The sequence below is a fragment of the Myotis myotis genome, unplaced genomic scaffold (genome assembly GCF_014108235.1).
Source record: "Myotis myotis isolate mMyoMyo1 unplaced genomic scaffold, mMyoMyo1.p scaffold_m19_p_10, whole genome shotgun sequence".
Classification (NCBI taxonomy): Eukaryota; Metazoa; Chordata; class Mammalia; order Chiroptera; family Vespertilionidae; genus Myotis; species Myotis myotis.
Window position 1 is genome coordinate 40,268,050 of NW_023416314.1, and position 26,188 is coordinate 40,294,237.

Genomic DNA, 26,188 nt, shown 5'->3' on the forward strand with positions numbered 1-26,188 from the left:
GCATCTCAGGCCCCCCCTTGGCCAACATCTTACAATTTTTATTTTATTTTATTTTATTGATTTTTAGAAAGAGAGGAAGGGAGGGGGGTCAGAGAGACAGAAACATTGATGAGAGAGAAACATCATCGATTGGCTGCTTCCTGCATGCCCCTTATTGGGGATCGAGCCCGAAACCTGGGCATGTGCCCTGACCAGGAATCAAACTGTGACCTCCTGGTTCCTGGGTTGATGTTCAACCACTGAGCCGCGCCAGCTGGGCTTGGCCAGCACTTTCGATGGGGGAGACACTCGCTGCTCTGCCTGGGAAGTCCCCGGCCCAGTAGGATGTGTCTGTGACTGACGGGCAGGGGACCAGTCCAGAGACCCAGCGGGAATGCCCCAGGTCTCCACGGGTGCTGTGGGGCTGGTGGGTCACACATTAAAATGGGAGGGCCTGCATGAGGCCTGAAGAGTGGATGGGGGAGTAGGAAGGTGGATGTGTGTCAGGGCTGTGGGTTTAGGGTTCCGGCTAGGAGCTCTGCCTTGTGGCAGGTTAGAGGTATAGGCAAGAGGGTGCCCTGGCCACAGGTGAGGGAGGGGCAGGAGGCAGGGAGGAAAGCCCAGGGGTTCAGGCAGGCTGAGGAGGCCTGGGGTGATGGGGGTAATGAGGTTGGAGAGCAGGGTGATGTGTCAAAAACATAATGAGGAGGCAGTTGCGGGGAAGGGGAGGGCGAGGTCCAGTGTGATCCATTTGGAGGTGGGGATGCGTAATAGAGCCAAGGGGGATTCTTACGTCATGTTTGCTAATGGATCTCGGTCTGTTTCCCATCTGAAAGCCCATGGGCTGCTCCCCGTGGCTGCCCTCTGGGTCCCTGGTGAGGGGACCTCATCTGATAAGCTGTGTCTTAGATCTGTGGGAGGATAAGCCAGAGGGGGGAGGGAGCGAGCTTTGGGTCTCGGTTTCTCATTCTCTAGTCCAGATGGCCCAGGAAACGAGCAGTTTTGTACAGTCGTTCTCTTAGTAGTCTATCCGTGTTATATTTAAAATCATAAAGCTACCTTATAATTGACAGTTTGAGGAACAAGCTGGAACAAACTCAATTCTAATAGACTTAACTACTTTTATATATATTTTCCCTTCTAATTATACAAGTGATACACAACTGTAAAAACTTTAAAAAGTATAGACATGAAGGTTGTAGAAAGTGGCAGTCTTTCAAGAGTGGGGTGGGAGTTAAGGCTAGGCTGAAATTGAGGTCAGGGAGGTCCAGGGCCACTTAATCTTTAAGGTCCCTTGGTCATTAATAAAACGGGATTTACTGCTCCAAGGAGGTTGTTAAAATATTCCGCCCGTCACCAGTCCGCTGTGTGTGGGTGTGCACACTGCGTACTGCCTAAGGGCCCCTGGGGGGTGGGGACCAGTGGAGAGCTGGGAGAGGACTGAAACCCAGCTGTCCTCTTTGCTTAGCTGCAAGCCCTGACCTGGGGCTCCTCAGGGAGGAGGCATTTAAGTGTCATTTAAATTAGCCAGGGTGGGAAGAGGCATTTTTTATTTGCTCACAGTCCCCGTGTAAGTTGGAGGCAGCCTTACTTTATCCAAGAGAGGAGCTGGTGGGTTCATTGTGGGATGGGGAATGTGTGGTGCCCAGGGCCACCCCAAAGAAGTCCAGGGGCTAGTGGGGTGTCTAGTCTAGAGCCCTGCAGAGGGACATGGCTGGAGGCTGGGGGTGGTAGTCATTGGTATCAGAACTCCAAGGTGCAGGTTAGAGCCTGGCTACAAGACCATCACCAAGGGCCCCTTTTATCAGGAGCAGCAAGGCCTTGGTACTAAGGACTGGAAGTGTCTCTCTTCATAGCCCAGGAGTGAGCAGATGACCCATGTGGCCTCTAGTATGCATATGGTGACATGTCACAGTCATCTGGATGACAGCCATGCTTTGTGGAGGGAGAAACTGATGCTCAGAATGTGGCATGACTTGTCCAGGGCTTTAGGCAAGAAGTGGTGGAGCCAGGAACCTGGACTTGCTTTGTGTCCTGTAGGGAGGGGCTCTGGCCTGTGGCCCCAGCTCCCCAACAGGTGGCTGAAGTGGCTCTTTAGGCACCTAGGCCCTGGACCCTCCTACTCAGTCCTCACTGGCCTGAGGGCTGCTCCTTGGCAGCCCCCACCACTCCTGGGACACCAGAGCACAGACCACACCGCAGATGGGATGGGGCAGAAAATTGGTGGTAGGGTGAGTGACAGGGCAGAGATTCAGGGCTGGAGACTCCAGGGTGCCTCCTTGGTACCAGTATGCAGTGGCCACCACTCCCTGAGAGACAGAAAATAGGCCCCTGGGCCCAGGCGAGTGAGCTGTGCACCTGCTGCCTTGTCTGAGCTGGAGGGAGCTGGCTTCTGCAGGGGGGCGGGGGCCACTTCTGCACCCTCTGAGCTGGGAACCCAACCACCGCCCAGTTCCTCATATCTAAGGGAAGTGTCTCCAAGGCCTCTTGCCTCCATTAGTGGAGTCCTGAGAACGCCCTGCAGACCGAGGGTGGCCCTGCCCATAGGTATCCCCTGGTGACTGGGCTGGGGGGTGGGGGTGGGCTTAGAGGGTGAGGGGTATTGGGCATTGGGGGGCTCTGAGGCACTTGTACATAGCCGAGTTATTGGTGGGGAGTGTGGAGACTGAAGGCTGTGTGTGTGGTGGGGCAGATCTGTGTGTGGCTGCTAGGTCCGGTGGGAGGTATGTGTCCCTGGAGGTAGTGTGAGGTGTGCCTTTGTGGTATGGGTGGGGTGGTTTGTAGACCGGGCCTGTCCAAAGCTGGATGGGTGGGGTTCTTGGTTCCTGTGTCGGGAACTCTGAGGGGTTTCCTGGGGTCCGGACACAGGGGTCCCTGCCCAACCTGCCTTGTGTGGGGGGCTGTGCAGGGGAAGAGGAGGTAGGGTGGGTAAGCTCAGACCTGAGGTCTGGACACTGGGGTCCCTGCCCAACCTGCCTGGTGTGTGTGTGTGGTGGGGGGGAGGGCTATGCAGGAGGTGGGGAGGGGTAGGTAAGCTCAGGCCTCGTGTCTGGACCCCTGGGCCTGCCTTTTCCCTCTTCTGCTCTCCCACACCATTGGGTCTCCCTCTGCAGCTCTGTGTAGAGGGGGATCTGAAGATGCAATCAAGGAAGGGTCTTGGCTGAGGGGTAGGACCTTCAAAGGCTGCCCTGCCCTGGGCCTGACTAACTCATGCAAATGAGAGTGCAGTGGATGCTGACATCCGCATGGTCAGCAGCTCTGTGGCCACCCAAGGGAGGGTCCCCAAACCTCTCTGGGTGTCACTACTATCTTTTCACATTTCCTGTTCCTGCTCCACTGAAATCTCCCGTCTCTGCATCTGTCAGGTCCAGTCCCATCCCTTGGCCTTGCACACTCAGTTTCCTTTGCTTGGAAGGGCAACCTCCCATGTATCCTGCAAGGCCCAGTTCAGGAGTGCTCTCTGGAAGCCTTGCCGAATCCACCAGATAGAAGTGGTCACATCTCCTGAAGGCCCTGTTGGCCCTAGCAAGTGACCTGGGCAAGTTTCCACCTCACACAGCCTCCATGAAATGGGGTAAAAATACCAGGCCTTGGGATTGTTTGAGGAGACTGAGATGAAGGTGGGAAACTGGCAGGGGCTGGGCATGAAGTGGGCACTTAGAAAATGAAGGAGGCAGGAGTGTACCTGTCCTTGAGCTCTGGGCCACTTTCCTGCTAGATTGTCGGAATTGGTGCCCCTCGTCAGTAGTGGCCAGGGATGGCGCGGGGGAGATGCTGGGCTGGGTCAGAGAAGGAGCAGTGAGATTTTAACTCTGCCCTCGGGGGTTGAAATGGTAGAGGACAGAAGGGTCACAGCTTTTGCTTCAGTAAGAGGGACTCAGGCCAGACCTAAAAAAGGACTGGCCGCCAAGAATTAGAGATTCCAGATGACCCTTACTTACCTCTGGACTGAGTGCCCTGTGAACCTAGTTAGGTCATGAGCTCTATAGTGGAGGGCAAGGGGCACAAGAAGGGGTGTAGACTTACAAGGGCACCCCAGGTCAGGTTGTAGGTTGGGTGGAGATGGACCCCCACCAATGGAACAACCGAAGATAGAGCAGAAGCAGTTCTGAGCTGCATGGCCCAGTTTCCAAAGCCTAAGAGCCTGAGGGTGGTCTAGGAGCTTGGAGTGCAGAAGGCGTAGGACCTTCAAGGCTGTCCTGCCCTAGGTCTGACTAACTGCGGAGGAGGCAGTCTGGAATCAGTGCCTGAAAGTGGGGAAAATTTGGGGGGCTCCCAGTGCCAAGCTGGTGCCTGATGCAAAAAAGTGAAGTGGAGGCAGTTGTGGGCCAGCCCAGCTGGCTGGGGCTCAGGGCATGTCACGGGCAACTTGGGCAAGTCACTTCCTCCCTGTGGGTGTTTGTTTCTTCATCTGTAAACGTCAGGGCTGGAGTAGGTCCTATGACAGGCCAAGCAGCTGAACTTGAGGGCACGGGGAACACAGAAGGGCTCTGAGCAGGGGTGGGATGGGGGTTGGCACAGCAGAGAGGTGCTGGAGGGAGACAGGGAGAAGCAGGGGCAGGGTGGAGTGGTGGGGTGTTGAAACCTGAGTTGGGTCTTTGGGTGGGAAAGGAGGGGAACCCCCCAGCTTTTAGCTATGTTGTCGCAACAGGATGACGCTCCCCTCTGCCCTGGTCCCTGTTTCCTGGGGGTGGAAACTCAATGATTTGTCATATGTCATAGCAGCTGAAGGGCTTAAACCTGGGGCGGGGGATGTTTCAGGATTAGGGTGGAGCAAATGAGGCACTTGCCTTTAGTGCAAAATGAGGGGGGGTGCGTAAAAAGTTAAGAAATCAAGATAAATAATGTATTTTTAAAAAGCAATATTAGTGAAAAAGTCCAAGATAAAACAAATATCCAAATTTTATTAAGTATATTTTTATTGATTTCAGAGAGGAAAGAAGAGGGAGAAAGAGATAGAAACATCAATGATGAGAGAGAACCATTCATTGGCTGCCTCCTGCATGCCCCACACTGGGGACTGAGTCCGCAACCTGGACATGTGCCCTGACCTGCCCTGACTGGGAATCAAATTGTGACCTCCTGGTTCATAAATCAAGGCTCAAGCACTGAGCCATGCCAGCCGGGCAAAATATCCAAATTTTAAATAAAGAGGTTCAGTATTGGCGATTCTTTCTTTGCCTCAGGCTCTAGCATGGCTCAGCAAGGTACTGCTCTAAACTTTTTTTTTAAAAGGAGCTGCCTCCTCCAGGAAGCCTTCCGTGACCCCTGGCCTGGTGAGGGACATGTAAGCTGTTTCCACTGGCTGGGTGTTACCTGACCCCCTCCAGCCTGAGGTTCCTGTAGGGCAGGTTTGAGGTCTGGCTCATGCGTCCAGTGCCCTGAATGAAGCTGTCCTAGAAGGTTGTGAGTGTGAAGTCCTAGAGCCGGACCTTGATGTGAAGCCTTTAGTGTAGGAATAGGAACTTGAGAGAGGCCCAAGATGGGGTTGGGCCCTTTGCAGAGACAGAAGTGGGTTCCTGTTTTCCAGCCCTGGTCATTCCCTTAGGGTGGTTGGGATCATTACCAATCAATCCATGTTGAAGCCTTAGAATATGGCCCAACCTGTAGAGCAGGGGCTCAGTTAATGTTCATCATCACTTTGTGAGAGGCAGTGAGCAGCGAGGTGGAGAGTCTACAGCTGCACTATCCAACAGAAATATAATTTGAGCTATAAGTGCAATTTAACTTTTTCTGGTGCACATTAAAAAGAAACATGAAGTTAATAATATACTTTATTCAAATAACATGAAGTTAATAATATACTTTATTCAAATAGCCAAAATAGTATAGCAATCCTATTACGTAATAAATAGAAATTTATTGAGATATTTATATTCTTTAAAAAAAATCTTTATTGTTGAAAATATTACATAGGTTCCCCTTTCTCCCCGATGATATATTTATATTCTTGCTTTTTGTACTAAGTCTTCAAAACCCAGTGTGTATTTAATGCAGCACACTTCATTACGCAGCCACATCTTGAGTGTTCAGTAGCCATATGTGGCTGCTACCGGCTACTGTCTTGTCTATACTATATTCAAGCTGCCCTTTTCCTAGCTGTGTGACTTTGGGCAAGTTATTTAATTTCTCTGTGCCTCGTCCGCTTCTTCATCTTAAAGTATGAAGTATATATTTCATAAGGTTGCTGTGAGGATTAAGTAAGTTAATAAAAAGTGATTAGGGCTCTGGCTGGTGTTGCTAACTGGTTAGAGCATTGGCCTGGAGACCGAAGGATTCCGGTCAAGGGCACATACCTGGGTTGCAGGTTCGATCCCCAGCCAAGTGTGTGCAGGAGGCAACCAATTGATGTGTCTCTCTCACATCAGTGTTTCTCATCTCTCTCTCTCCTTCACTCCCTCCCTTCCACTCTCTAAAAAAGTCAATGGAAAAAATATCCTCAGGTGAGTATTAAAAGATAAAAAGTGATTCCCTCCTCTCCTTTCTCTTCTTCTACCCTCTTCTATGTCTTCCCATTTGTTCAGGTGTCCTTTTGCTTCTCAGGAATGCTCAATGTTTTCCCTCCTACTGATCTTGCACATTTCTCATGAAGTTTATTGGCGTTTTATATTTTGTGATACTATTGTAAATGGGGTCTTTCATTCTGGTTTTTATCTGGTTATTGCTTATAACTGTCGATTTCTGTTATATTACTTTTGAATCCAACTCACTTTCTTCCCTCTCTTTCCTTTTCCCTATCCCTCTCCCCTTCTTCCTCAGCCTTCTTCCCTTCATCCTCCGTTCCCTTCTCATCTCCCCCTCCTCCTTCTGGCATCCCTCTGTTCCACGTGGCCTAGCCTCATGACTTTCTCTTCTGTTCCTGTCCTTGCAGCTCCCACCTCAGGCCAAGATGAGCAGCTGTTCAGAGTAACTGGGAGGACCAGTGTCCTGGGCAGCCCAGCAGGTGAGCCGGGAAATGGGGAGGTGAAGGGGGCTGGGTGTGGCAGGCTGAGCCCCAATATTGAGGTCAGGGAGTAGGCTTCATGGAGGCAAGACCTGAGGTCCCATTGTCCATTTTGAAAACTGAGGTTGAGAGGCAGAGAGAGGGTGAGGCCCAGAGACCTTGAGAAGAGCCTCCCAGGAGGGCTGTGAAAGGTGGGGGCGGGGGGGGGGGGGGACAGGGACCAGCGGGTGGGGTGTGTGTGTGTGAGTGTGTGGGTGTGTGTATCTGTATATCTGCATATTGGATTCCCTTCTGTGCCTGGCGAGTTACCATCTTTCTCATTCCCAGATGATCACGTTATCTTTTAAACTGTATTCATATTTTTGAAAAATGGCACAAAATTAAAAAGATACAGAGGATTTAGTGAAAGGTAACTTTCCCTCTCTTGTCCTCCAAGCTGCCAGTACTCCTCTGCAAAGGCAGTTTCTTGCAAACACATCCAGAGGTATTTTTGTGTATATGGGTGCTATATAAATATGTGTTTCCTTTTTCTTAAACTTATTGAGGTAACATTGGTTAACTATATAATTAGTTTATAATTACTTAAATTTCAGGTGTACATTATGTTTTGATATCTATATACTCTATTGCATGCTCACCACCCATTACCATATATTTGACCCCGCTTTACCCAATTCACCCTCCCCACACCCTCTTCTCTGGTAACCACCATTCTGTTGTCTGTACCTATGACTTTGCTTTGTTAGTTCATGTGTTACGTTTTTTATGTTTCACATGAGTGAAATCGAACAGTTTTTGTGCTTTTTCTTCTGACTTTCTGCACTTAGCATAATACTCTCAAGATTCATCCATGTTGTCACAAATGGCATACTTCCTGTTTTTTATGATTGAGTGCTATTCCATTGTACATATCTACCACATCTTTATCCATTCATCCATGATGGACATATAGGTTGTTCCCATGTCTTGGCGATTGTAAACAATGCTGCAGTGAGCATAGGGGTACATATGCCTTCACGAATAAGTGTTTCCATATTTTTGGGTAAATACCCAGAAGAGGAATTGCTGGGTCATGTGGTAGTCTTATTTTTAACTTTTTAAGGAACCTCCATACTTTTTTCCATAGTGGCTGCACCAATTTACATTCCTACCAGTAGTGTACAGGGTTTCCCTTTTCTCCAGCACTTGTCATTTCTTGCCTTTTTAATAATAGCCATTCTACCAAGTGTGAGGTGATTATCTCATTATGGTTTTGATTTACATTTCCCTGATAACTAGTGATGTTGAGCACTTTTTCATATACATTTTCCTATGAAACAGTTTTACATTATAAAACACTTTTCTGCACCTTGCTTTTTCACTTAGCAATAAATTTTTGGTACCATTTTATATTAACTTTAGACTCTGGGTAATTTTAGTTGGGATTGTGCTAGCCATAGTGTAATTAATTCTGGACGAACCGATGTCTTTATAATGTTGAGAGCTGGCTTATCTAAGACATTGAATGTGTTTCTGTTTGTGTCTTTCTTTGGTCCCTCAGTAACCTTTAAAAAAATATTTGCATAGTTAAAACTTTAGGTGGGAGAAAAGTTGTGGTGTGGAAAGGCTCCCCATCAGCCAGAGGTGGGTCTCAGGGAGTTGATGGAACTTGATCTTCAGGCTCCTTCCAAGACCCAGGGCGGGGCCCAGGCAGTGTGTGCCCGTGGTCATGTGTTCTTGTACATTTTTACAAAAGTAAGATATTCTTGTTTTTTTTTTTTAATTAAAAGAAAATTTTAAATGGGATATAATTGACACACTACATTATATTAGGTTCAGGCATACAACAGTGTTTCAGTATTTATATATATTGTGAAATGATAAGTAAGATATTTTGTATTCTTAAAGAAAACATCTGGCCCTAGCCGGCTTGGCTCAGTGGATAGAGCGTCGGCCTGCGGACTGAAGGGTCCCAGGTTCGATTCCGGCCAAAGGCACATGCCTGGGTTGCGGGCTCGTTCCCCAGTGGGGGGTGTGCAGGAGGCAGCCAATCAATGATTCTCTCTCATCATTGATGTTTCTATCTCTCTCTCCTTCTCCCTTCCTCTCTGAAATCAATAAAGAAATATATTTAAAAAAAAAAAAAGTTCGAATCATTAAAAAAGCACCTTTAAAAAAAAAAAAAAGAAAAGAAAACATCTGAATTGGATAAGCGTCAGGTCCCGAGAAGTCTGGCTTTCGATCTGCTCCCTCCTTGCCTTTCAGCCTTCGGTTTTCTTTCTCAGAGGCAATCAGGCTTAGTGCAGAGGGTCTAGGCAACCCAGTCTCCTGTGTATCTTTTCAGAGATATTTTCTGCATTTACTAGTAGATGCAGACTGATCTGTTCCCTCGTTTTTCTTTCACATAAAAGGCAGAACATTATATATACTGTTTTATATTGTTCTTTCGTCACTTAACATATCTTGGAGGTCTCATATCGATAAGAAGGAGTTTCCTCTTTTTGTACAGTTGCTCGGTATTCTACTGTATGACTACAGCATAATTTAGTTAACCATTCTCTGGCTTATGGATGCTTTGGTTATTTCTAACCTTTTGTTATTTTTCACAGTGTATAGTCATAACCGTCTCTGTATGTCTTTGGATATGCGCCAGTAAGACTGCAGGATAAGTGTCTAAGAATGGCTGGATCAAGGGCAGCAGTACTTGGGGTTTCCACCCTGCTGTGGCCTTGCCCTTCCAGAGGCATTCTAGCCTGCCAGGAGAGGAATGCCTCACCTCTCACCACTGAGTATGGGGAGGTGTTCTCTTCACCTGTTTAAGAACCATTTATATTTCCCTTCCTGTGAATTTCTCTGTTCATATCCTTTGCCCATTTTTCTTTTTTAGGTTATTGATCTGTTTCTTTATTTTTAAAAAATATTTTTATTGATTTCAGAGAGGAAGGGAGAGAAAGATAGTAACATCAATGATGAGAGAAAATCATTGATTGGCTGCTTCCTGCACACTCCCTACTGGGGATAGAGGTCGCATGTGCCCTGCCAGAATCGAACCATGATCTCATGGTTCATAGGTTGACCTCAACCACTGAGCCATGGCGCCTGGGCCTGTCTCTTAATTTTAGGCGCTTTTTAGTTTTTAGGAAAGTTAGTCCTGTGTTTGGGATGTGAATGGCAGATATCTCCTAGTTTGCCATTTCTCTTTTGGCTTTGCTTAGGGTGTTTTTTTTTTTTTATCATGCAGGAATGTTTGATTTTTATATAGTAGAATATTTCACTTTTTTTTTTATTCTTCTAGGTCTGTATCATTTCCAAAAGGCTTTTGCTCTCTGCAATGATTTTTAAAATCCTTTTATGGTTTTATTTTTTTATAATCAAAACTTTGATCCTTTGTAATTAGTCCTATTGTAAGTAGTGAGGTAGGAGTCCAACTTAGTTTGTTTCTAGATTGCTCCCAACAACTTAATAATCCATCTAGTTTGAATTCCTTTTATTGTATACTAAATTCTTATATGTAGTTGGGTCTATTTTTAAATGTTCTGTTCTGTTTAATTGATCTGTCAAGATGCTGGTAACATGTACAGTCATCCCTCGGTATCCATGAGGAATGGGTCCCGTGGATACCAAAATCCACGGATGCGCTAGTCTCTTATTTAAAGTGGCATAGATTAATTAATGCATGTAGTCAGCTCTCTGCAACAGTGGATTGAAAATATGGAGGACTGACTGTACTATTTTAATAACCATGACTTTATATGTTTTAATATGTGGTGAGGCTGATTCTTACTCTTTACTCTTCCTTTCCCTCACCCTCTGCTTCCAAAATTTTTCTGGATCTTCCTGCTTGCTTGTTTTTCCACATGGACTTTCAAGTCAGCTTGTCTAGCTAAATAAAAGATCCCATGTGTACTTACAGGGTTGTGCATATTTATAAATGAGAGAGAGTTCTATCTTTATGCTGTCTTCTGTCTGGGAGCATACTGTATTTTTCCATTTGTCCAGGTCTTCTTTTCGCTTCTCAGTAACACTCCAAATTTTACCTCCTACAGATCATGCCCATTTCTCATGAAGTTTATTGGTGGTTTATATTTTGTGATGCTATTGTAAATGGGGTCTTTCATCCTGGTTTTAACCTGGTTATTGCTTATAAGTTTCGATTTCTGTTATATCACTTTTGAACCCAATCATATTACTAAATTCATTTATTTTTTGTAATAGTTTCTCAGTTGAGCTTCTTGGATTTTCCAACTCAGAATTCATATTATTGGTAACTAATAGGTTGTTTATATCTTCCCAGCTTTTATTTATTTATTTTAAAATTTTTATTTATTGATCTTAGGAAGGGAGAGAGAGAAACATCGATTTGTTGTTCCACTTATTTATGCATTCATTGGTTGCTTCTTGTGTGTGCCCTGACCAGGGATCTGAACCTGCAACCTTGGTATATCGGGACAACACTCTAGCTAACTGAGCTACCTGGCCAGGGCCTTCTTCCCAGTTTTTATTTATTTTTAGTCTCTAGAACTTGCAGAGCAATGTGATTAACAATAATAACAGTAGTAGTGAAATGGATATCATTGTCTCATTTCTGACTTTAAAGGAAGTTTTTCTATTGTTTTTCCATTAAGCAAGATGCTGGTGTCTGTTTTAGTTAAGTATCAATCTATTCTTATTTTAGTACGATTTTTATTTGTTTAAGTACCCTGAGTATTGAGTTTTATCATATGCCTCTTTTGTGTCTGTGGAGATAATCAGATGACTTTTCCTGTTTGATCTGTTAATCATCTCTTTGCGTCAAATATTTCTTGCTCTTACCTGGTCAGGAGCTCTTGAGTTCAGGGATGGGACCTGAGTCCCCATTGCCCAGTGCAAGACTATTTTGAATGAACAAATGAATGAATGGCCTTTCCTATATACATTACTCCTTTCCCCTTTGGTAGTGGGAGGACCCCACAGGCTGTGTGATGCTGGGTTGACTTGCCTCCTGGGCATTCTACTTCCTCCAGGGGCATGCAGATGGGGTGAGGCTCAACCCCTAGTCTAGGCCTGCTGGGGGACCAGTCCTTGGTATCCTTCAATCCCCCCATACTTGCTAAGCCCCTGGGCCTAGTCCTCAGCTGGGAACTGGTGCCTCAGAAGGAATTGGGCCTTTACCTAGGTCTTGCAGAGGGAGGAAGTGTGTGCATGTGTGTGTGTGTGTGTGTGTGTTGTGTGCGCTGTGCGTGCATGCGCAATCATTGGCCAGCCTCGCAGTTGTGGCGGAGGCTGTGGATGGGGTGAAGGGTGGTACCATTTCTGGAGGTCCTGGAAGGCCCCCTAGAGGAGACATGAACTTGGTGTTAGGCAGCCACAGGGGTGGGGTGCCTGGTTTCAGGTAGAGGGAAAAGCCTATGTGTTCAGAGACCTGGCAGTACCTGGCCTTGCCTGGCACATGCGGCATAGGGGAGAAAGCTCAAAGATAGAGCTCAACCCCGTGGCATGGGAGAGCCACAGAAGGAGGCTGGTTGGGGAGCTACACCTGGGCAGCCATGCTGCTGCCTCTGACCTGTGCCCATCTATCTATTCCAGGTCTGGACAGAGCCCTGCTGGCAGGAACCATGACAGAGGCTGGGGATGCAGCACTGTCAGTGGCTGAGTGGCTGCAGGCACTGCACCTGGAGCAGTACACCGTGCTCTTTGAGCATCATGGACTGGTGCGGGCCACAGATTGCCAAGGCCTCAGCGATGCCCGCCTGGTGGACATGGGTGTACAACTTCCTGGCCACCGCCGCCGCATCCTGGCTGGCCTGCTCCGTGCCCATGCACCTCCAGCCCCAGCACCTCGCCCTACCCCACGGCCCGTGCCCAGGAAGCGTAATGTCTTCCGCCCACTACCCTCACCCACCACTCCACCTGAGCCACTGCCCACGACCAGAGAGGATGAGGGACTACCCACTGCCCCACCTATCCCACCCCGGAGGAGCTGCCTTCCTCCTGCCTGCTTCTCTACCCCTTCCACAGCTGTCCCAGACCCTGCGCTGCCCCCTGTGCTGCCCCCGCTGCCTGCCAAGCGGCATTTGGCAGAGTTAAGTGTTCCACCTGTGCCCCCTCGCACTGGGCCCCCCCGTCCACCCGTGAGGTGAGTGGATGCTGTCCACGGAAGGAGGTACATGGGCAGAGGATCACAGAGGATCCCAGAGGGTGGAGGGGGAGTTTGTGGCTTTTTAAAAATATATATATTTTATTGATTTTTTACAGAGAGGAAGAGAGAGGGATAGAGAGTTAGAAACATCGATCAGCTGCCTCCTGCACACCCCCTACTGGGGATGTGCCTGCAACCCAGGTACATGCCCTTGACCGGAATCGAACCTGGGACCTTTCAGTCCGCAGGCCGAAGCTCTATCCACTGAGCCAAACCGGTTAGGGCAGTTTGTGGCTTTTGGCACTGCAGTAAGAAAGGCACTTCAGTGGAGGAACAGCATGTGCAAAACCCAGGTGGGAAGCACCTTCTAGGTTGCTCTGGGCAGACACTGTACTTAACTGTTGGGTGAGTGAGGGTGAGGCTTGTGGATGGTGCTGGTGGGATGTGCTGTGAAGGCCAGGTGGACAGCCAGGAAGGTTTGAAGCAGAATGATCTGATGAAAGCTGAATGCTAAAAGGATCTGGCTGCTGATGAGGTTGATGGGGGAGGAGGCACAGGGCCAGGTGAGGGCCCCCCCCCCCCCCCCCCCCCCCCCCCACTGACAGTGTGAGAGAAGTAGGCAGATTGGAGTGAGATGTTTCTGGAATGGACAGGACTTAAGGACAGCCAGGGTGTGAGTGGAGAGGACATGGGGAGCCACAACAGCATCCAGGTTTCCATCTTCGGTGGACAACGGTGCCATCACTATCTGGGGACCCAGGGACAGCAGTTAGTGTGGGAGGAAGTCTAGAATTCAGGGTGGGGCCTGGTAAGTATGAGATACTGTGTGTGTGTGGGGGGGTGTCAGGCTATGTTCTGGAGTCAGGAAGTAGTGTGTATAGGAAACGGGAGCCTCGGGTGACGAGCGTGTGGGGGAGCAGGGACGGCCCAGGGTCTGGTGCTTGTGCTCTGTCTCTCCCCTTGACACTGAGGGATGCTTCTTAGGCCTCATCCTACTTGCCCTTCCTCCTCAGAACTGTTTTCTCCCCTGGCTCCTGGTACTCCTTGTTTTCTTAAATTTCCTTCTATTTTTGTGGACGTTCCATTTAAATATTCTTCACATGTGCCCTTGCTTCCTGCCTTTGCTGGGGCGCCCAGCCTGAGGGAGCATTCCCAGCTGGGGCTGGATGTTTGTTTGTTCAGGGGTGTAATGGAGATTTATTGTAGCCCTCGGACCTAGCAGCCTAATCTGGGAAGGCTTCTTGGAGGAGGAAGAGATGCACAGAGAAAGGTCTCCTGGTCCCTATTATTGTTGGGCTCTGTGCTGGGTGTTTTGCTTACATGATCTCATTTGAGCTCTTCAGCAAGCCTGGGGGATTTGTGTCCCGTTTTCAAGCAGAGAAGCAGCCTCAGAGAAGGGAGGGGAAAACTGGCTGGATACATGCCAAGTACATTCTCAGGGAGCCCCTCTGAGGAGGGTCTGGGAAGTTTTCCCTGTCCAGAGAGAGTCACTGAATGAGGGGTCTTGAAGGCAAGCTAGGACTGTGCTGTTTTGAAGTCTGATTGGTAGAAGCATAAAAAGGGTTTGTGCCTTTCCTGGGTTCATACAGCTGGGGACACTACTAGGGTCCCCCAGGAGCCTGGCTTGGTGTTTCCTGGTGTCATTGCACCCTCTAGTGGCCCTCGTCCTCCATGCAGGAGTAATTTCTATTTTCTTTAATGCCGTCATCAGGGCGTGTGTGTGTTTCTGTCTGTCTGTCTGCCTGTCGGGGGTGGGGTGGGGGGGTGAGGGGGGTGGGGGGTGGAGGATAGGATTGGGTAAACAAGGACAGAAGATAGGTCCCTGTTTACAAGGAGCTCACAAAGGCTGAGGAGGCAAAACCCACAGTGGGAGAGTAGAGGTCAGGATTTTTGCTTGGGAGGCAGGCCTAGCTAGCTTTGTGACTCCCATTAGGAGCTGTTCTCTGTGTGTGTTTCCCCCTCCTTGGCTTTTAATGGTCCTTCTGGTGCTGACAGCTGAGTTCAGGAGACTTGCTGGGTAGAGCTAAAGCCTGTGCACTCCCCAGGGTAACAGCCCCTGCTCTCAGAGCCTGTCTGAACTTAACCCCTTAGCCAACCTCTGGGGGACGCCAGGCTTCCTTGGTTAGGAATCTGGCCCCTTGTAGTGAGCGGATCCGAATTGTGGGCATCTGTAGTCCTAGTGCTCCCAGGATGTACAAAGTCATTGAAGCCCATTAGTAGAAAAATTCACGACAGCTGAGCCTTAAGTATGTGTGCCAGGCGAAGGCCAGGCAGGGTAGGAACCAGGATGGGCCCTGATTGGCTACCCCATCCCCTCACAGCTCCTGTGAGAGGCATGGTGGGAGGCTTCTCAACCTGGCCTGTCCTGTCTCCCTTGCAGGAGTCCCCGCTTCCTGATCTTGCTTGCACCCTCCAGTGATGGGTATCTCACTCTCTCAATCTTAGGGCCTTTTATACCAGATCCTGTGAACATTTCTGGCCTGGTTCCAGCTCATCATCAGGCTCCCTGGCAGAACTTGGGGTTTTCTGCTGGGTCTGCATGTGTGTATTCTTGAGATGGTGACTCCTTTGTTCAAGGTTTCAGGGTGGTAGTGTGTCTGTATTTACACATCCGCACAGGTTCTAAGGGGGATGATGTGTGATCTTAATATGCCATTTCAGTGGTGACTTGCAAGTTCACCAGGGCCCTGTGCACATACATGTGCCTGTGCATGTTGTCGTGGTGGGGACTCCAGCATACCAAGTCCATTTTTGAGGGCTCATGCTGTGGGTGGCGAGTTGGCAAGTGTAGTATTAATGTACCGTTAGGTATGAGCCAGTGTGTGTACGTGTGCGCGGCTGATGTCAAGAAGAGTCCACTAGAATGTCAGCTGTAGGGCCGAGAGCCTTGTGGTTTTGTTTATCGCTGAATCCCTATCATCTGGAACAGTGCCAGGTGCCTAATTGGCCCTGAGAAAGCGTCTGTTGTGTGAGTGAATAGAAGCCGACATGAGCTTCTACTGTTGCCCTCAGTGCCCTGAGCTCACCACCCTAGATCCCTTCCCAACGCCCAACTCATGCCACCCCAGATGTCTTGGACAGGCAGAAAACCAGCAGGGATGGGGTCCCTTCTGCCTCGCCCCAGCTGGGCCAGGACTCTTAGAACCAGGCTCAGTATTCTGTTTGGCCTGGGAGGACCCCACTTTACCCCAAAGGGTCTGTACTCCTAACCTTATTTAAAACTGTAATAGGGAACCTCCTGATGAGTCCAGAGATACTGAGAGATTTGCTCAGAGTTACATAGCCCAGCAGATGGAAGCCGATATTCAGACTCAGCTCCTGGTCTGGGGCCCAGTCTACCGGGCTCCCCCCCAGTCTACCCAGCTCCAAGTCTCATAGATGTGAACCCTCTGAGCCTGCTTCCCTGAGAATGTCAGAGGGCTCATTTCTGATCCAGGGTTCCAGGGCCACGCCACCGAGTCTCTCCTGGACTGACCTGGGCCTCAGTTTCTTCCTCTGATACTCGGATGCCTGGAGATACCTTGGAAGATGGAATATTTGCCAAGAGAGGGCAGCTGCCAGCTGCAGTCACACTGCAAGGCCCCCTGCCTGTGCCCTGCAGCTCAGCCAATCCCCATCCTCCTGAAGGCTGATCACTTGTTGCCGTGGCAGAATTTGCTCCCTTCAAAGAGCCTCTTTCCCAGCTTCTCTGAGCTTCTTTGTGGGGTGGGGAGGGGCCAGCCAGGGCCAGGACTTCCTGGGTGTCCACACAGTAAGTCCCTGCTAGATGGCACTGGGGTGGTTTGTCTCATTCCAGCTTGGGATGGGGGTGTGGCGGGGGGGTGGGGGAGCACTGGGGCGGGGAGGAAGTGTCTGCCCCAGGGGATTCTGGGTGACTTTTCTTTCTTTCTCAGTTAGTGTTTTCAGGAAGTGTGTGTTTTGGCCAGGGCTGCAGGGGTGGGGAAGGCAGAGAGCAGGAAGCCAGGGCTGGATGCAGACACACACACACACACACACACACACACACACACACACACACACACACACACACAGGCACTCACTCCACAGTTATACACAGAAACACACACACAGACAAGTGATCAGAGATACAAATCACAGGCGCCATACCTGGACCCAGATTTAGCTTCAGACATACCCAGGGAACAGGTGCCAAGAACTCTGCGAGACCAGCCCAGGTTGGACACGGACTGGCTGGGCAGGCACACAGCACACTTGAGCATACGCTGGTCCCGCCTGGTCAGAGCTGTGGGAGTCCTCAGGCTCGGGACCGGCAGGCATCTGAGGGTGAGCAAGGGGCAGCCTTGGGCTGGGCTTGGGGGGAGAGGGGGGTGGTTAGGCTCCTCCTGAGGGCCTGGGAAGGCAGGAATCCCTGTTTGTCTGCCTGTCTCTTCTGGGCTGTTTTTTTCTGTTGTGTTCTCCTCCCAATTCCCCCCCCCCCCCCTCTTTCAAATTATTCTTTCACTTTTCCCACATTTTCTGGTGGTTTTTTTTTTTTTTTTTTGCACTTTCCTGCTCTCCTTTTTTCTCTTCCCTCCCTCTGCCTTGAGATTTCCAGTTTTCCATCTCCCCACGGGCCTCTCTCCTGGGTCCACCGGGTGCCCATGGTACCTGTTTGCTAGGCCACACGGACTGCTTCTCTATGGGGTCTCTGCCCTTTAGGTACCTGGTGCTGATCTCCTTAGTTCTAGCTCCCCACACCCCACTGAGGATTCTCTCAGGAGGCTTAGGTGGGCTTCTCTCAAGTTCTAGTTCAAGGGTGCTGTGACTCTGGACAGCTCCTACCTGAATACCCTTCTCCCCCCCCCACCCCCCGCCCACCCCGAGTCCAGGGTGATAGGGAGACCTGCCAAAGACTGGCATTTAGTTGCCTGGTTCTTATCCCTCCCTCTAGGACTGGTAGTGTGGTGGGTGCCTATGTTGTTGGGGGCAGGGCTGGCCTCCCCTCCCCCGAATTGTTGTGTTTTTCTTATGAACTCAACAACTCTGTGCTTGGGCCACTGGGGATGTAGAGATGCTTCTAACCAGGTCTTGTCCGTGCACCCAGCCCTGCCCTTTGTCCTCGACTCATCTTCCGTAGGGCTCAGCAGACATCTGCATTTTCTCCTGCCAGGCCAGCCCTGGGCTGGGCAGTTGGGGTCGGGGGAAAGGCTCAGTACAGTGTGAGCTCCCTGAGGGCTAAATTTCCTCCCCCTGCTCCCCTCTAGAGCCAGCACAGGGCCAGGCCTGGGAAGCGTGTACAGCTGCCATGGGACCCAGGCCTGTGTCTCCTCCTGCCCATACAGCAGGACTGGCCTATGAGGAAGCTCAGTGTTGACCTGGTGGTAGATGAGCCATGAAGGCACAATAGGCTGTGTGAGCTTAGAGAGGGGGGCAATTGGGTGGACTTCTTGGAGGAGGAGGTGTATCCCGAGCACAGTGGAGTTGATGATCTGGATCATTGTGGGGATTAAATGAAAAAAAGGCCCCCAGCAGAATGCCTGGCACATCGTGGGTACTTAGCAAGTGGTAGCTCTTGTTCCAGAAAGAAGTGTTAAGGGCTCGGTGAAGCCTTAGTTTTGAGGGTGGATGCCAGGTTAATTGGGCACTGCTCTGTGGAGGAGTGGGAAGCTGCCGACCTCCTCCAGTGACCTGGAAGTGAGAGGTGGTGGTTATTCAGTCACCCAGCACACTCACTGAAGTGCCCCTCCGTGTTGGGTGATGCCGTGGCACGGAGAGGGATTGGCCTGAGGGGCCTCACAGCATGTGCAAAAGCTAAAGATATTACATCTAAGCAAGTGAAATGCCAGGAAGGGCTTTCTGTGCTATGGCCTGAGCAGAAGTAACCAGAACAAACACAGACTGGAGGGGGTGACCTTTGTGTCTCAATGGAGAAGGAAGGACAGGAGCAGCTGTGGAGGAAGCAAAAGCATAGGACTGAAGCCTTGGCCTTGCATAGCCAACGAATGAGGAAGCGGGCAGCTGGGGAGGCCTTCTTGTGGGAAGGGGGTCAGGATAGGAGACAAATGTGTTCAGATTGCTGGGCCTGACCCTACTTCTTGGCCCTGCTGGTGAGAGTCCAGGAGCTGGGATTGGCCTGGATCCCTCCAAGGCCTGTGTGACACTCTAGGGGGAAGGTCCTGACTATAGGACTGGGTGTAGGCCTGGGTCCTTGGTTCTCTGTCATTCAGTGAAGCAGACATTGACAACTGCACTGAATGGTTAGAAGCGTGGAGGCTGGAGGAGCCCCATGGGGCCCCATCCCAGCTTGGGGCATAAGAAGAGTCACAAAGTGGAGGAGGAGGATGTATGATTTGGGTTTCTTGAAGGAGGAGTAGGAGGTGGCTGGATGGGAAAGGTATTCCAGGTGGAAGGAACAGCATATGTAGAGACCTGGAAGTATGCATTTATGGAATGCAGCTCAGTCAAGGGTGGCTGGAATGTGAGTGGGGGATGAATTCAAGGCCAGCCTGAGATATTCAGACTGCCCTGCTCTGCGGCCCACCTGCCCCTATGGGGAGACTTAGTTCCTTTTGCCAGAGACTGATGTAGACAGAAAGATATGAAGGGAGAGTCAAGGGCCACCCTGAGGGAGAAGGAGACTATGAAGCAGGTAGGTTTCTGGCCCAACCTGTAGGGCCTGAGCCTCCTTCAGCCATAGCCAGGGTGAGAGAGTTGTGCTGATGACATGTGGGGGTGGCTCTCCTTACTGAATGATCAGTAACCTCAGGAGCAGATCAGAGAGGAAACTGAAGCTCGGAGGTGAAGTGACCTGCTTTGTGAGGTCACAGACTGCTGAGTGGTCAAGCTGGGATTCCAGCCCAGGTCTGCTGGCTCCAAAGCGCTGTTAGCTAGAGCGACCACACACACATCTCATTTTCTGCTGCAGGCCCTGTTTACATCTGTTGGCATGACATAGTTAATAGTGCCTCTCGGAAATGTTCTGGTGTATGCAACTAATTATATGGTCCTCCTACTCTTACCCATTCTGGCTTGGGACCCTCACGTGTGTCCCAACCCCTACGTGTGAAGTAGGCTGTGTGTATTTGCCCTAATCCAGTAAGACAAACCTTAAACATAGACTGAGGGCCCAGGCTGGGGTGGATCAGCCCCTGCCCATGAGTGCCCAGTCTTGCTATGGGCATAGTGGGGAAAGCAGATGGGTCCACATGTCACTTGGATAGAGGAGAAAGGGGCTGACAGAGCAGGGGAGCCACGGGTGGGGGCCGGGGGAAAGCAGCTCTGCATCGGTATCTTGGAGGCTGCCTAGAGGCCAGGCCTGTTGAGCTGTGTTTGCGTTTTGTGTACAGATGGGCTTTCCATGGACAGAGATGGTAGGGAGAGGGCAGTGAGGAAGAGGGAGCCATTTGAGCAAAGGCGTACCAGTCGGACACTGAGCAAGAACATGCTTAGGGTTGGGGCTGATCTTCCGGTCTGTGGGTCAGCGGTCAGTGGGAAACATTCCAGCTGGGCTCAGCTGCAGATTGGAGCTGGGGCTGTTCTTGGGCCTGCAGGCACGGAGTGGCCAGGATTCCAGCTGGGGCTGGAGCACTCTATGGACTCTGTCCCTTCCCCTGGGGTTTTCCCACATGCTGTGCTTTCCTGGCACCACTTCTCCTTTTCTGGGCCCTGACTCAGCACAGCCTGGTTCCTGTGGTAGGCAGGCAGGGGTGAGCCAGGAGCTTCCTGGAGGAGGTGGCTAGAATGAAGTCTGGAGGTTCATGAGGGGCCCCCTTGCTTCTGCCTTCTTGGCACATAGTCCTTTTCCTGTGAAGGCTCTGCTGGAAGAAGAGCCCTTTGCACCTGTTACCTCTCCCTTCTTGCCGTGGTCACAACAAGTATCAGAGCTGTGATCACATTCTCTCTTTGACCAAACATCAGCTCCAGAGCTGCCTAGATTCTGAGTTGGGATGGAGCGTCAGGAGGTCAGCCTCAGAGAAGCCCTCAGATTCTGGCTGTGGCCTCATTTGCCTCACACTCGTGATTGAACTTGCAGGCTGTGATGCTAGACTACCTGGGTGTAAATCCCAGCTGTGGGATGGAAGTCAAATTACCTTGTGTCTCTGTGCCTCAGTTTCCTCAGTTGTAAAGTGGAGAGAACAGTAAGCCATACCTTGTAGAGCCCTTGTGATGAGTACCTGAATTAATTCATATGAAGTACTTTAAAGACTGTTGGGAATACATATACACACACAATAAGAATTAATCCAGGTGTTCACTTACTTCCTAATCCCTGCTGAGTGCTGGGCTCACCATAGTGCATAAAGTAGTGTGGCATTTGCCTCAAGGAGCCCACATGCTGGGGAGGCCTCAGATGGGCAGATGGGCAGGATGGTGATGGGGGAGAACTGGGGGCCAGAGGTGTTAGGACCGAGGCTGCTTGGGCTCTGAGGATGCTGTGTTGCCACCACCTTCCCCTCAGTGCTGGCTCTCAGTCCTGGGGGAGGCTGGGAAACCAGGCCCACTCAGCCCTGCTTGGCTGGAAGGGGTGGAACCTGTCCCCACCTCCTCTGGGCCAGTCTGACTGGTCCTGGCCTGACAGCTTGGAGTTCTGCTCTCAGCTAATCAGGCCAGGCCCTCAAGGGCCTCTTCTTAGAGTCTGGGAGGCTGTGTGTGACTTGCCTGTCGAGAGGTCAAGGGCATTGCACCCTTGGGCCTTTAAGGACTCACTCAGTCTCTTGGTCATCATTCGCCCTTTCATTTGCTTTCCTCCCAACCCTCACCCATCCATCCTACCTATTCACCCATCCATCCATTCACCCACTTACTCTGTTGTCCATTCATCGTCTGTCTGCTCACCCACCCACCCATTCAACATGTTCTTGTTGCTGACTCAGCCACGCCCTGTACTGGGCTGTGAGGATAAAGAAGTCCAATGCTGCCCCTGCCCTAAAGAGACTCAGGGTAAAGTTTGAGAGATGCCTGGTGCAGTACCCACAGGGCATCTTCTCAGGTCCAGCTGAACATTCATGCCCATAAGACTAACATAAGCCCCTGTGGCATCAGATTCCCTGAGAAGCATATAGGAAGGGAACAGCTAGCCACCAGGGCAGTGGCAGGTTTTCCTTTGCTGTGGGGTCCTCATGGCAGTCAGTGCCACTATTCACACAGCTGGATAGGAGCCATTCTCTGTGACCTTCTAAGGGACAGCTCAGGGGGCACTGAGACTCACAGTGGACAGGTGTGAGAGCCACTCTGGCTTAGAAAGTCTTGCCCCAAGGGGCTAGTATGTCTTGTAAAAACCCCACTGGTGCGGGTTTAGGTCTCTGCATGGGATGTGCCCAGTACAATCCACCACATTCAGAGGAGCCCAAAGCTCCTGTGTCTTCACCGTGGCGACCACTTACAGTTTCTCCCCATCCAGTGCGGCTCCTCACTCAGGCCACCTTCGCCAGCGGCAGCGTCACCTCAGAACAGGGCTGACATGCCACCTTTGGCAGGTTTCTAGGGGAGCAGAGTAAGGAAGGAAGCCAGCTGAAGGTCAGGTTCTCACACAGAAAGGAAGAGTTTCATTCATTCTTTGCTCACACATGGAGAAGAGACGGTTAGTGGTGATGCGGCAGTAGCCATGTGTCCTAAGAAGCACATAGACTGGAGATTCAGGGGTCAGTTCCTGGCTGAGATGCCAGCACGATGGTCTAAAGCTCATACAGAAGGAAACATGGGCAGGGATGGGGGGGAGCATGAAGGAGGCGTCAGGAAAACTTTCAGAGTTTGGAGTTAAAGGTTAAGTAGCTGTTCCCCAGGCAGAGACCAGGGAGAAGGATATTCTTGGAGGAGGCAACAGCAGGAGCAAAGGCTGACATCATGGTCACACCCCAGCCCTTCCTTGCTTTTGTAGTCAGTCACTGCCAGGAACGTTGGGCAATAGACCAGGCTGAAAATAACCCGTGGGGAAGGTTGCCCGCACTCTGTTGCTCCTCCTCGGCCCCTGCTGGACACTAGCAGAGGCAGTGGGTGGGGCCAGGGCTGTAAGGCTCAGGCATCTCGTTCCAACTGGTGGCCCCTGTACATCCTGTGTGTTGGCATCCGACTCTCCTTGTCTTGGTTAATCCTCCAACCACCCTGGCAGGTTGGAAATAGAGTCCCCACTCTACAGAAGAGGAAACAGGTTCACAGAGGCTAGTTGCTTACCCTGGGACACAGGACGTAACGCCGAGGCAAGGTTCTAACCCACATCTCTGGTGCCAGAGCCCTTTGGGAGACTTTCAGCCTGCAGGGAGCAGTCTGATCTGTGCCGAGACAGACAGACAGGAGGAGCACTGTGGCTGCGGGAGCCCAGGGGTCTGCGAAGGAGAGTCGGGGAAGGGTTCCTAGGGGAGCGATAGCAGAGGTGGGGAACTGGTGTGCTCTAAGAGGAGTGGGGTGGGGTCAGGTGAGTTTGCGAGGTCTGGGGCATCTGGGGTTGGTGAATATCTGTGTCTGGGACAAGAGAGGTCAGAGACCCACGACTTGGGGCCTCTGGACTCGGTTTCTGATTCTCTGATCTGCTCCCTTGGCCTCAACGCCCATTTCATTTCTCCCTCAACCATTTGCCAACATACGACTTCTTAATCCTTAGAAGCTCAGCTCAAGCCTCACCTCGTCCAGCCTTCCCTGACTCCCCAGGCTAGGATGTAAACCACCCACATGCCATTCTGGTCTTTTTTTAAAAAAAAATCCTCACCCAAGGATATTTTTCTGTTGACTTAGAGAGAGAGAAAGACAGAGAGAAATATTGATGTGAGAGAAACACATCGATTGGTTGCCTCCTGCACGAGGCCTGACCAGGGCCCAGGCCAGGTAGGAGCTTGCAACAGAACTATGTGCCCTTGACCGGGATCGAACCCAGGATTCTTCGGTCCACAGGCCTACACTCTATCCACTGAGCCAAACCGCTAGGGCACGCCATTCTGGTCTTCATTCCTCTCTTAGAGGGGTGCATGTGGCTAAAAGCTAGAGCTCTGGGACAGGTGACCGTGTCACAGCGTTGCAGCCAGGGGAGGTGCCTGCTTCCTTTAGGCTTTGGGGAGCTTGCAGGGTGTGTGTGTGTGGGGGGGCGGGGGGGGGGGGGAGTGTGGCAAGGAGGTCTGTGTGGAGGAGGGCTCCTGTCTGAGTTTTTGGAATGGATGAGTTTTGCTGAGCTCAGGTGAGCTGGGGCCCATGGGTTGAGTCCTGGCTCTGTCGCATGGTGATGTTGGCCCAGTGACAGCAGCACTGAGCTAACCCCTTACTGTCCAACTTTTGGTCTGTTTCTAGCCCTCCCTACAAAGAAGAGGAGTTACTGTCATCACCACTGTCAGCCTCTCCTCAGCCAGAACCTGAGGAGCCCCCGGCCACCTTCCCCCGGGAGCCTCCCCAGCCCCCGTCTCCCAGCCTCCCAGATATCCCCCCAAAGCCTCTTCATCGGTTCCCAGAGTTCGGTGAGTGCCATAGCCAGGCCTGGGGCTCTGAGTGGGTGCCCTGGGCTCTGGCCCTCAAGGAGCTGAAAGGATGCAAGGTTTGCATCCCCTGTTCTGTTGGGCCCTGCCACTGACCCCCAGTGTGCCCCTGGACAGGTAAGCATCATTTCCTTCATTCTCAAAATGGGGGCAGCACCCACTTATTTGACCTACTTATCTGACCAGGTGCAGGCACATGGCAAACTTTCTGAGTTGCCCATGGTTCGGGGAGGGAGGTTGTTTTCCATGGTCATGGTTGGTTTGCTCCTGAGGATTGTCCACTTCTCTTGATTCTCAATTCATGTTGCTTTTTTGAATAGTTCCCGCCCCTGATCCCCAAGCTTGCCACCTCTTCAGACCTCCCTGTAGTGGCCAGGCACCCCCTAGTGACGTCCTGTGAGGTCCCAAGAGTATAAATAGCACTTCCTGTCCCCTGTGCCTTCTTTTGAAAGCCAGGCCAGTTGGGGGTGGGGGTCTTCGGCTGAGGATGGCCTTTGTGAAGCCAGGCCCAGGGGCCTAGGGGCCCGGAACGGGAGGCCAGGCTCCTTGCATCTAAGTCTCCCCCCACCCATTTCTCTCCCCAGATGACCCTGACTACGATGAGACCCCAGAGGAGGGGCCAGGAGCCCCAGCTGGCGTGATGACCAAGAAGGTGGGGCAGGTGGTGGTTAGGGCTGTTTGCTGTCAGTGTGAGGCCAGGCTGCTCAGCTGCCTGCAGGCCCTGGGGACCACCAGATAGAGAATGGGCAGCTGTTCCAGGAGAGTTCCCTTCCCCCTTCATTGTCTTGCCATGCAAGGTCATGGGTCAGGCACAGGGTCCCAAATCCCAATGCTGGGCCAGAAATCTGGGGGGTCTGGTTTGTGGCTCCAGCTCCAGTCGTCAGCTGCATGTGGATGGCTGTGGTTGGCCTCTTCTCTCCTTGGTGCTTTGAGCATAGCTGTTGTAGAGATCTGTGCCTCTGTCTTTGTTTCACTTTCTGTGTTTCAGTGTCACCCTCCCTCTGAGTGTCTTAACTCTCCACCCCTGAGTCTTTCTATTTTTGTTTTGTTTTGTCTTTGATCTGTCTGGTGTGGCCCTGTCTCCCCTGGCCCCTGTGCAGTCTGCCAGTGGGAAGAGGGGAGTGTGAGGAAATGAGGAAGAGTGCTAAGTTGTGTGGGTCCAGAATGGAGTGGACAGAAGGGAGTGTGGCAGCCCCTGAGTAGGTGTTATCTGGGGCATAAAGGGAAACATGACACTGAGTGGGTCTGGGCCGGGGACAGGAGGAGCCTCCAGTGAGCCGAGTCCCACGTGCTGTGCGTGTGGCCAGTCTGCTGAGCGAGGGGGAGGAACTGTCGGACGACCAAGGGGATGAAGAAGAGGATGACCAGGCCTACGAGGGCATCCCCAAGTGAGTGTCCACTTTGTTCGGGTGGCTCGCCCATCCAGCTCCCCCATCTCTGAGCCCCTACCCCACTGGAGCCCCCACCTCGGCCCGCCTCATTCCCTTTCCTCTTCCTCCAGTGGTGGATGGCACACCAGCCACCTGAGCTCATCCTTGCCCAGCAGCCTCCTGAGCCCCCAGCTCCCACCCCATCCCATGGATCAACTGCCCGGGGGCCCCACCCCCATCGCACAGGTCATCAAGTCTGGCTGGTTGGACAAGAACCCACCGCAGGGGTGAGTGAGGCCTGTTGGGTCCTGCTGGTGCTTTGCATGGGGTGCATATTGTTCTATGCTGGTGTCATGGATCTGAAAATCAGAGGGATCAAGGTTATTAGAGTAGGACTCCCTCC

The 26,188-nt window shown here is 51.3% G+C and overlaps 1 protein-coding gene across 7 annotated transcripts in view; it reads left to right on the plus strand.

Annotated features, from left to right (window-relative positions):
* ARAP1 (ArfGAP with RhoGAP domain, ankyrin repeat and PH domain 1) overlaps positions 1-26,188 on the plus strand; it is a 70,115-nt gene that overhangs the window by 18,664 nt on the left and 25,263 nt on the right. For 4 of the 7 annotated variants that reach the window (XR_004970389.1, XM_036325079.1, XM_036325081.1 and 1 more), the window contains exons 2-7: positions 6,851-6,922; positions 12,467-13,016; positions 24,234-24,397; positions 25,000-25,067; positions 25,676-25,803; positions 25,917-26,072. Coding sequence is in view for 6 of the 7 variants with exons in the window: in XM_036325079.1 (XP_036180972.1) it covers positions 12,496-13,016; positions 24,234-24,397; positions 25,000-25,067; positions 25,676-25,803; positions 25,917-26,072 (1,037 nt within the window). In the remaining variant the exon portion in view is untranslated. The other 3 variants (XM_036325080.1, XM_036325083.1, XM_036325084.1) reach the window with 3 other exon arrangements.